Raw genomic sequence first — 11551 nt, forward strand, 5'->3', positions numbered from 1 at the left:
GATTTAACATGTGTAGTCAAGTTTTTCACATACCAAGTAGACCCGGTAAATTAGACTCGACCTGAGTAACCCGATCCGACACCCGAACTCGTGGCCCGAGTTTGACTGATCCAATATAACCCGACAAAATATTTATGGTTACAAACATATTATTACTATTATTATTATCCATAAATAAATTCATAATAGTTCCCGAATTTGGTCTAACCCGAACTCTTGCCAACCCGAATTGGCCAAACCTGATCCGATTGACAAAGGGGTTACTTTAATAAGGCCATATCTGTTAGTTTAGATTTCACATGTGGTGTTATCTGGTGATATTATATAATCAATTATTTTAAAGTAGGGTCGTACAATTTACACGAGTAGATTTTTTTTTTAAACAGGGCCGTGCATTTTTTGCACGGGTATAAATTATAAAACTAGTTAAGCAGTGAAGTTATTTTGGGAGCTAAAACCTTTTGATTGTTAATATTCTATGTTATTGTTCTCATAAAAAAAATCATAATTTCACCTTTTTTTTTAGCGGCATTAAAATTTATGAAAGACTCAAAAGAGCACTGTTTGAGGAAAAAATCAACTTCATTAATAATAATCTGGATCAATAACAAAAATGACAAAATACAAATCTAAAACTTGACAAAGCACTTCATTCGATTTTTAATCAAAATGCTAATCTAGACAAACGGGCTAACGGGTTTGGGATAGTATGACGATGGCCTTTGCAAAATTTTGAGAAGATGCATAGTCCATACCGCGTTTTTTGCAGGTCGAACATACAGGGTCCAACGAAGGAGGCACCCGTAAACAGCTACGGTGTTATTTCCATTAATGTCTTCCCCTTCATTTTGGTCCATTTCCTTGATTCATCCACCTTGGCATAAACTTCTCCGGTCTGATTCGAGCTCTGACAGAACTGCTGAACCCTACATGGCAATTGTCACTAGTCAGTGAATCAAAAAGATGACAGAAACTTGACAACTCGCTGTTCTCACAAACCATAGAAGTCACTAATGTCCAAGAATCAGTATCAATGTAATTTCCATTAGCTAGGCTATTTAACACTCGAAACACCATCTCTGAATTCCCTTCCTGATGCAAACGTTTCATGAACTTGTTTATCGTTACAGGATAAGGAGCAAAACCCTTGAATACCATTTCATCCAAATACAAAAAAAAATCCCGCAGCTCCATTTCATCAGCAAGCCCCTGAACAAGTACCCGATAGGATACGACATCAGGTTTACATCCTCGTCTTAGCATATCATCGAATAAATCCATGGCTTCTCTAATTTTACCGTCATTAAGATAAGCACGGATAATGACATTATAACTAACCACATCAGGTTTACATCCCTTATCTCCCATTTCATTCAATACTCCTAGACCTAATTCAATCCGACCTTCTTCACAATAACCAGTAATTAACGCGTTGTAGGTTGCAGTATCCGGCTTACACCCAATTCTCGTCATCTCGTCCAAAACACCTTGAACATCATCCTTCCTGCCAACCTTAAACAGACCTCTAATCAGGATAGTGAAAATAGGCGAAGTGATTTTCATGTTTCTTTCTAACATCTCATCTTTGAGTCGGAAAGCTTTGGTTAAGTCCTTTGTGTCACAAAGCCCTTTAATCAGCGACGTGTAAACAAACACATTCGGCTCAATCTTGTATCCCCGACTCATATTGTTGAGTTTATGGATTCAAGTACCTAAGAGGGGGAAGGGGTGAATTAGGTACTATTTAAAAATTATAACTTCAACTTTATTGAATTAAAGTGAGTTACGGGGACAAAAGAGATGAGAAGATACTTTGAATAATATTGAAAGACTAAACAAGTATCACGATGAATGTTTGCTAAAGTATGAAAGTAACAATTGTTCTGACTGTAGCTATTTGTCTCAGTTTGTGGAATACGACTGCAGACCAAATGTGACAGTATGATGAACTGTTACTTCAGAGGTTAAGCAAATCAAAACAAACAAACAAAGTAAATTGCAGCGGAAATAAAGTAAAACAATTGAACACAAGATTTTTGAATTGGTTCGGCAAATACTCAAGTGCCTACGTCCAATCTACCTTTTTATTGCTTTCTTTTAGTGATCTACTCCGACAACTAAAAGACCCTTACAATAAAAGACATCAACCTACTCCGGTTGTAAAGCTAGTACAAGAACTACTCCGTTCTTATGACAAGCTAACTCGCAACCTACTCCGGTTGCCAAGAGTTAAAGACTACTCCGTCCTAAACTCTACTAACACACTTAGAATGTTATAGGATCAAGTTTCCACTAACATATTCTTAGCAAAGAATAGAGATGGACAACTTTTACAAGATCAACAATTCTTAAGCAAGAGAGTTTAGTATTATAAAGTAACAGTAGCCACGACTGTAACAACTTGAAGACTCTTTAAAGGTTTTGCAAATGTGACACGGTTTAATGCTTTGAAAAACAATTTTGCAAACTTTGAAATTATTTTCAGAAAGAAGTCTTGAGATTTTATGAAGGAGAGGCACGGTTTATATAGAGAAGGTGAGTGAAGGGGTTGCTAGGGTTTTGAAGGGTCAAAGACCTCACATGTGAAGGGTATTTGCAACCACCCAAAACTTGTACCAAAGACGGCTCTTTTGCAAAGGTAAGAATAGAGAAAGAGTGTTTGAAAGATAACCTTAAATGCTCATGCAAATTCATAAAACAAAGAGAGAAAAGACAAGTCACATGATGACAAGTTAACACTAAAATGGCAAAAAGCATTCTTTGTTTTCTTAAAGAACCAAAGGGTTGAATTTGCATAAATAGGAAACATTTTGAAAATAATAATAATTCAAACCACTTCTTTATTGAAGACCAACTCCTTAATAAAAATCTGAATTTTATCTTTGAAAAATAAGAGTCACGTGAAAGCTTTTGAAAGATAAAAAGGGACTTCAAGTTTTACGAATTGTGGCACAATCCAAGCAGCTGTTTACTAATGAAAGCAACAGTCGTCTGGACTGTTTCTATTACTCTAAGATACTCTACTTTCTCACTTGTACATTAGATGACACTTGACTTAATACAATGGGATGATTAACAACTTCAACACTTCTTAATCCATGCTTGATTACATCAATAATCCTGAAAAGGTAAACTAAGATAGCACAAATCAAATGGGCATGTTATCATCAACATAAGAAACCCAACAAATTCCCCCTTTGATGATGACAAGCTCCAAACAGCAATGTAAACACCTTGATTCAAGATTTTAAGCAAGCAAGATCAAATGAGAGAAGGGACAATATTACCTTACCTAAGGCAAGAGCTAGAATCAAACTACCATGACAATTTTACATTGCCCCAAAACAAGATTCAAAACTAAGAAGGTTAGACAAGGCATTAGTTAATCAATATGCAAAGAGATTAAGAGCATGAGTTTACCTTTTCCCCCTCTTGACATCATCAAACGGATAGGGATGTCAAAAGCATTAGAGTGCAGATAATTCACAAGAAAACACAAAAAGACACATGTAATCGTGACAAGGTAACAAGGTCAACATAAACAAGGATTAAACATAAGTTAATCAAAGTTCAACATGGCTAAATAGAGTTTAAACTACACCACCAAGCATTAACATAACAAGTAAAGAAAATAATGTCTTAGAAGGGCACAACATGGTGGGACAAAATGAGAAGGCACGGGTAAAAGTCAAGTAGGCCGAGAGGGAGGGGATAGGCTAAGGGGAGGAAGCTTGTTCACCATCCGAGCCACTACCCAAATGATCATCATCCACATGAGCATCATCACCAATTTCCTTTGTTGACACGAGGGTGGAAATGATATCCACCTCACCACGGATGAGGTCCACTGTAGAAGCAAGGGCCGAGATTGCCAAATCCTTTTGATGAGCATCTTCCTTAAGCCAAGCACTCAACTCAGCCACGGCATTAAGAACTTCCCGCATACTACCCGAATTCACTTGACTAGACGACCCAACCTCCGGGTCCTTCTTAATTTTCACTGAGATTAATTCATCATTTTCAACTTTGATGAGCATTTTTCCCATTTGACCATCACTCATAACATCACACATGTCCAATGACCCCAAGCTAGTACTCACTAAAATCCCATGTGCCTTGAGCACAACCGACAACCATATTCCATAGGGTAAGTGTAGCACGCTAGAAGAGGGTCTACGAAGTTTGGTCGAAATAAGATGAAAACGCTTGAACATTAACCCAACTAAGTTCACCTTTTTGTAAGTAGGAATGTGATAGATTAAATATTCTTGGGCTATGGTGAGTTTTCCCCTATCACCCGAGGGATAAATTGAGCGACAAAGCATATTAAAAATGATTCGAAGAGGAGGGGGTATTTGGGTGTTGCTCACTGGACCAGGAGAGACAGTTTTGGGACACACTACTTGGGCGACATTAAGGGGTGAGGCATAAGGTAAAGCAACCCGTGTTTCAGAGGGGAGTTTGTCATAACCTCCGACAGGAATATCAAGGGCGGTAGCAAAATCAGATTGAGTCAGTTTTAGAGGCTTACCGTTCACCTTAGCCGTAAGAAATTCACCCGACTTATCAATTCGGACAGTTGCAAAGAATTGAATCACTTCACTCACAAAGACCGGTTCACGCATTTCCAATAATTTTTCCCAACCTTGAGCCAATATCATGTCACGGACAGAATGAAAAGCAGGAGGCTCAAACCAGGTTTGGTTGTAAACCCGAGGAGAATGGATTGCCTTGGGATGCATTAGCCTCTCACAATTTTTGTAGATTGAGGTGGGAAGATCAATACTTTCGAGGTGATCCCAAACAATAGCCAAGTCCCATTTAGAGGTTAGGGAAACCGGATCAGAGGGAGAGAGGTACACAAGTTTCTTCTTTGATTGTTTTGATTTTTTCAGAGGTGGTTCACTGGGTGTGGGTGTTTCATCAGGGGAATTAACGAGAGGGTTTTCGATGTTGCTTTGTTCGACATTCTCAGAAATTAGGGGTAATTGGGATGAGAAAGCTTTGTCTTTTCTTTTGAGGTTTTTCTTCGCCGGAATCGGATCAGATTCGGCGGACTTGGTTGGATTCTCATTTAAATCGAACTCGGTTTCTTCAACATCTTCAACATTTACTAAGACCGGTTCAGAGGAAGAGCTTGGAACAGCAGAGCTTTTCTTCCGACCTCCTCGAGTGCGACGACCTACCATGGTGGAGATAGGGATGTCGTCTGGTGATGATGAAGCAGTGGGGGTCGGTGATGATTGTGGGTTTGGTGGATCTGGGTTAGATGAAGGAATCGGGTTTGAGGTCTGTGGAGGAAAGGCGTAGGAGATTTTGGGTGAAGACATTGTTTGAGTTGTTGATGTCGGTGGGTTTGATGTGACACGTGGTGAGGTAATTTTTGTTAGTTTGACGGGTATGGTAGTATTGAAAGAGGTTTTTACCATGGTGGGTTAAGGGTAGGTTAGATATGAGGGAGTTTGTGGATTTGGGAGATGAAAGGGTAAGTGGACGGGTTAGTGAGATTGGACGGGGTTAGGGATAAATGGTGGGTTGAGGTAGTAAATGGCCCAATAAATGTGGAAGGTGAGGTAGTTGGCCCAACTTAAACACATTTAATTACTCGAAACAAAAACGCAAGGTAGCATATAATAAACGTAAATTTAGATATGAGGTTGAGTGATTACCAACTCACAAATACGGTGTCAATTTTTGGTCTAAACATGATGTCAATGCACTTAGAACACTTAATAACATATATCCAATTTTAATTTAATCAATTAAGGAAATTTGTAAAACTCACGCTAAAAATCACAAGCTATTAATTAACCTAATTTCTAGTCTAAATTTCTCAAAATGTTCTCTTGCAAGTGGCTTAGTGAAAATATCGGCAATTTGATTTTAGGTTTTGCAAAAGATAAGTTTAATATGTCCTTTTTCAACATGATCACGAATAAAGTGGTGACGAATATCAATATGTTTGGTTTTAGAGTGTTGAATAGGATTTTTTGAAATATTTATTGCACTCGTATTATCACACATTAAGGGAATGGAGTCAAAAATAATACCAAAATCCAAGAGTTGTTGTTTTACCCAAAGGAGTTGAGAACAACAATGTGCCGCACTAACGTACTCACTTTCGGCCGTAGAAAGAGCTACCGTGTTTTGTTTCTTTGAGGCCCAAGAAGTCAAGCAAGGACCCAAGAACGTTGCAATTCCGGAGGTACTCTTTCTATCCACCGTGCACCCCGCATAGTCCGCATCCGAAAAGCCTATAAGATCAAAAGGACAATGTAAAGGGTACCATAGGTAAAGATTTTGTGTTCCAATCAAATACCGAAGAATTCGTTTAACGGCTTTGAAATGTGATTCTTTCGGATTTGCTTGGAACCTAGCACATAAACAAACACTAAAGAGAATGTCGGGACGACTTGCGGTCAAGTAGAGAAGTGAGCCTATCATACCTCTATACACCTTATCACTAACATTCTTACCGAGTTCATATTTGTCCAATTTGGACCCGGCTACCATAGGTGTATCATGAGGCTTACCATTAGTCATCCCAAATTTCTTAAGCATTTTCTTAATATACTTTTGTTGATGGATCATGATTCCATCCTTTGATTGCTTAATTTGGAGCCCAAGGAAGAATCCTAGCTCACCCATCATGCTCATTTCAAACTCCGATTTCATTAGTTCTCGTTTCTTTTGAATTGATTGAGCTCTTCTTGCATTGCAAACAACCAGTCTGCATCAGTCAAAGCGACTGTTACATTTGAAGGTTCAATTTGAGAAAGGAAGGCATTGTGGGCACAATACTCATTGAGATGAGCGAGATTGTTGAGGGATGATCTTGTTCGAATTCCCGAGTTGAGATCACTTGTGAGATTAGTGAGTGGATGAGAGCTTTGATGTTTCCACTTTTTTGGAACAATGGTTTCTTGTTCCCCCTCAACAGCATCAGTCACAGTGACTATTTCTATTGGCCTAGAAGGATCTTCATCCTCACTGTTTTGGATTGCTTCAGTTCTGGAGGTGGAGGCAACAGTCGTTGGGTATGTTGCTTCCAGAGAAGAATCAGTAGCAGAGGTGCTACGTGTTCCCCCTGAGTTACTGATCTCCTTTGAAGGTGACAGTCTCTGTGTCTGTTACAATTCAGTGCTAGGAGCTTCTTCATCCGCAAACACGAAGTCCTTTCGAACAAGACCAATCTCAAACTCATCATCCTCATCCTTATCATCATCATCCATGTTTTGTACCTGTCCAAGAACACTAGATTCATCAAAAATGACATGGATGCTTTCTTCAATTAACAAGGTTCGTTTATTGTAAACTTTATAGGCCTTGCTATGATCGGAGTACCCAATAAATACTCCTTCATCACTACGTGGATCGAACTTACCCAAATTGTTTTTACCATTGTTATGAACAAAACATTTGCTTCCAAAACATCTAAAATATGAAATGTTGGGTTTTCTTCCACGTAGCGATTCATACGGAGTTTTATTCAATATACTCCTTATCATGACACGATTATGAATGTAGCAAGCGGTATTTACCGCTTCGGCCCAAAAGTTCTTAGGCAACTTACTAGATAATAACATTGTTCTAGCCATTCCTTCAAGGGTTCTATTCATCCTTTCAACCACACCATTTTGTTGTGGGGTTCTAGGAGCCGAGAAGTTATGGTCTACACCATTGTCATCACAATAAGCACCAAATGATGAGTTTTCGAATTCGGTTCCGTGATCGGTTCTCATTGAAACAAGTTTTAAACCAAGTTTATTTTGAATCTTTCTTAACCAAATTAGAAACTCATCAAATTTCTCATCCTTAGAGCTTAGGAAGAGTGCCCAAACGAACCTAGAGTAATCATCAACAATGACACACACATAACGACTACCACCTCTACTTCTAGTTCTCATTGGTCCACACAAGTCGATATGTAAAAGTTGCAAAGGTTGAGATGTACTCATAATTCTTTTGAATTTAAAGGAACTTCTAACATGTTTACCTCTAGCACATTCATCACATATTTTATCAAAATCAAACTTTATATTAGGAATGTCTTCAACTAAGTCAAGTCTTTTAAGGGTATTAAGAGTTTTTGTACTAACATGACCAAACCTTTTATGCCATAACCAAGGATCATTGTTCATTACGCTCATGCAAGACATGGTGTGACCGGATAGAGAGTTCAAATTAGTTAAGTAAACATCTTTGACACGTCTTCCTTCGAGTATTAGTTCATTAGTAGTGGCACCAAATATTCGACACACATTAGCACTAAATTCTACAAAGTTACCCTTATCACAAAGTTGAGAGATGCTAAGGAGATTATGTTTCAAACCTTTGACAAGCCGCACATTGTCGACCCAAAGTAAGGATGACTTACCAACTTTTCCAATGTCAATTACTTCACCTTTCTTGTTGTCACCAAACCTTACCGTGCCACCATCGTATGCTTTAAGTGAGAGGAATTGGCTTCTATCACCCGTCATGTGACGAGAGCATCCACTATCCAAGTACCAATTGCGGCCGCCTCTCACCAAGCCCTACACAAGATTAGTTTTTGAGTTTAGGAACCCAAATGAATTTGGGTCCCTTTTTGTGATCAACATAACTTGTGGTGTCTTTCTTAATGCTCATTTCTTTTATCGTTTTGGTATTCTTGTCAATGTCATCAAACCGTTTTGTACATCCATTGAAAACATGACCATTGCCACCACAATAATTGCAAATGATGTATTCGGGAAGACCCACGTATTTCCTTCCTCTAAAATCGGTTTTAGGCTTCTGGATGCAACAGTCAGTCTGACTGTTCCATTTGAACCCCAAACCAGCAACTTTATCACATTTATCGGTTTGATTCGTGAGGAAGTTTAACACGGTTTGACTTCCTTCCCAGTTTTTTGTGATGTTCTTAGCATTAACAAGTTCATTGGTCAAGTTATTGACACGAGAGAGGAGATGCAAATTCTTTTCTTTTTCTCTCTTGAGTTCATCATTGTTAACACTTTCTATGGACAATCTTTTCTCAACAATGAAGTCATGGGTGTGGTTGTTGAGTTTAGACACGAGATATATGATTCTTTCTTTGGACTCTTCATATTTAGATGTCATCTCGTCAAGTCTTTTGTTTAGATCTACGACTTCATCGGATCTATGGTGAGGAGAAGACCTAGAAGTGCTACATTCGGACATACCTTTTTGAAAGAAAGTAAGCCTATCATGGAGACCTTCTATTTCATTCTTGAGACAAACAACCTCACTTTTAAGACACTCGTTTTCATTTTCCAACCATTCACTCTTTTCTTTAGACTTGTCTAAGTCTTTGTTGGAAGCAACAGTCTTAGACACTGTTTCTCTTAAGTCTACAACTTCAACTACAAGGTCATAGATCTCATTTTCAAGAGCATCTTTGTCCTTCAAAATATCATCACGTTCCTTGGTTAGAGAGGAAACTTGCATCACCAAGGTAGTGTTGACATTTTCAAGGTCAGAGACATCCGTGGGGGTCAACCTAAGACGCTCAAGTTCTTTAGTCAAATGTTTGTTTAACTTGTTGACTCTTTTAACTTCATTATATGCCTCAGATGTGACAGTGACGCTGTCTGTTGCTTTCAGTTCATTTTTCAGATTAAAGTTCTCTTGAGCAATTTCCTCAATCTCATTTTGCATTACCTCGAGTTTATCATTTTGAAACCGACACTTATCAAAAAGTTGGTCAAGAAGTTTACATACTTTCTCTTTGGAGTAAGTTCTAGCCTTGGCCTTTAGATGATTTACCTCGTTGTCGGAATCGGAGTCGGAATCGTCGGGGTTAGCCATGAGGCATCTTAAGTGTTCAAGTTTTGAGGTTTTTGAGAAATTTTCTTTACCATGATTTGCAAGACACATTTTAGCCTCAAGTTCCTCCTCGATGAGTTCCTCATCTTCCTCGGAGTCGGACATTCCCCAAATAGCACTCATGACTCTATGTTTATAATCCTTTTTAACATTTTCTCTTCTTTCCTTTGATTTGATTTCTTCCCACTTGGGACATTCTTTAATTTGGTGAGTTTTATCACCACATTTAAAGCATCCCACGGTGGAGTTAGGTCGTTTCTTAGGAAAGCGTTTTTTCGAGTAATTATTAGTAAACCTTTTGTTTCCTTGTCCATTGACCAACCCGGCTAGATTCCTTGTGAACATAGCAAACTCGTCTTCCTCCTCATCTTCTCCATCACTTGGAGAGGATGTGAGGGCGAGACTCTTTCCCTTTGATGACTCACTAGAATGCTTATCGAGGTTAAACTCGTGAGCCATTAGTGATCCCATTAGTTCATGAAGAGATAGGGTTGACAAGTCTTTAGCTTCCTCTATGGCGGTGACTTTAGGTTGCCATTTAGGGGTTAGACTACGAAGGATTTTTCGAATGATGTCCTCGGACTCGAAATTCCTTCCTAGACTTTTAAGCTCATTAATAATACAAGAAAAACGTGAAGAGAAACTATTTAAGGACTCGTCCTTTGACATTCTAAACATCTCATATTGTTGCATGAGAAGGTCAATACGGTGTTTTCTTACTTGGGACGTCCCTTCATAGGCAAGTACAAGGGAATCCCAAATAGATTTTGCCGTAGGACACCCGGAGATTCGACTAACTTCCCCCTCACCAACACAACGTTGAAGAATCGACATTGCTTTGGAATTCTTTTCGGCAAGCTTGAAGTCGTTATCATTGTAATTTCTTTCCTCTTTTGTCTTGGTGAAACCGTTTAGAATATCGGTTTCCTCAATGACAAGAGGTCCATTTTGGATGATGTTCCAACATTGATAATCGATACTTTTGATGTAATGTTCCATTTTGAGTTTCCACCATCCAAAATTCGAACCGGTAAAGACCGAGATCTTGGAGTGTTTCTCGGAATCCATTACCCACGAATCAAACTCTAAGGCGATTAGCCTCGATCAAGAGCATGAGGCTCTGATACCAATTGTCGAGTTTATGGATTCAAGTACCTAAGAGGGGGAGGGGGTGAATTAGGTACTATTTAAAAATTATAACTTCAACTTTATTGAATTAAAGTGAGTTACAGGGACAAAGAGATGAGAGGATACTTTGAATAATATTGAAAGACTAAACAAGTATCACGATGAATGTTTGCTTAAGTATGAAAGTAACAATCGTTCTGACTGTAGCTATTTGTCTCAGTTTGTGGAATACGACTGCAGACCAAATGTGACAGTATGATGAACTGTTACTTCAGAGGTTAAGCAAATCAAAACAAACAAACAAAGTAAATTGCAGCGGAAATAAAGTAAAACAATTGAACACAAGATTTTTGAATTGGTTCGGCAAATACTCAAGTGCCTACGTCCAATCTACCTTTTATTGCTTTCTTTTAGTGATCTACTCCGACAACTAAAAGACCCTTACAATAAAAGACATCAACCTACTCCGGTTGTAAAGCTAGTACAAGAACTACTCCGTTCTTATGACAAGCTAACTCGCAACCTACTCCGGTTGCCAAGAGTTAAAGACTACTCCGTCCTAAACTCTACTAACACACTTAGAATGTTATAG

The 11551-nt window shown here is 38.6% G+C and overlaps 1 protein-coding gene across 1 annotated transcript; it reads right to left on the reverse strand.

Annotated features, from left to right (window-relative positions):
- Nucleotides 1–678: 678 nt before the first annotated feature.
- Nucleotides 679–1686, reverse strand: LOC141657928 (uncharacterized). The gene has a single exon (XM_074465320.1). The coding sequence runs from the start codon at nt 1684–1686 to the stop codon at nt 844–846; it is 843 nt and encodes a 280-aa protein (XP_074321421.1). The 3' UTR covers nt 679–843.
- Between the last annotated feature and the right edge of the window lie 9865 nt (nt 1687–11551).

The sequence above is a fragment of the Silene latifolia genome, chromosome 5 (genome assembly GCF_048544455.1).
Source record: "Silene latifolia isolate original U9 population chromosome 5, ASM4854445v1, whole genome shotgun sequence".
Classification (NCBI taxonomy): domain Eukaryota; kingdom Viridiplantae; phylum Streptophyta; class Magnoliopsida; order Caryophyllales; family Caryophyllaceae; genus Silene; species Silene latifolia.

Excerpts from the sequence above, each read along its gene's own strand:
- LOC141657928 (XM_074465320.1), bottom strand. The coding sequence starts at position 1,686 with ATGAGTCGGGGATACAAGATTGAGCCGAATGTGTTTGTTTACACGTCG.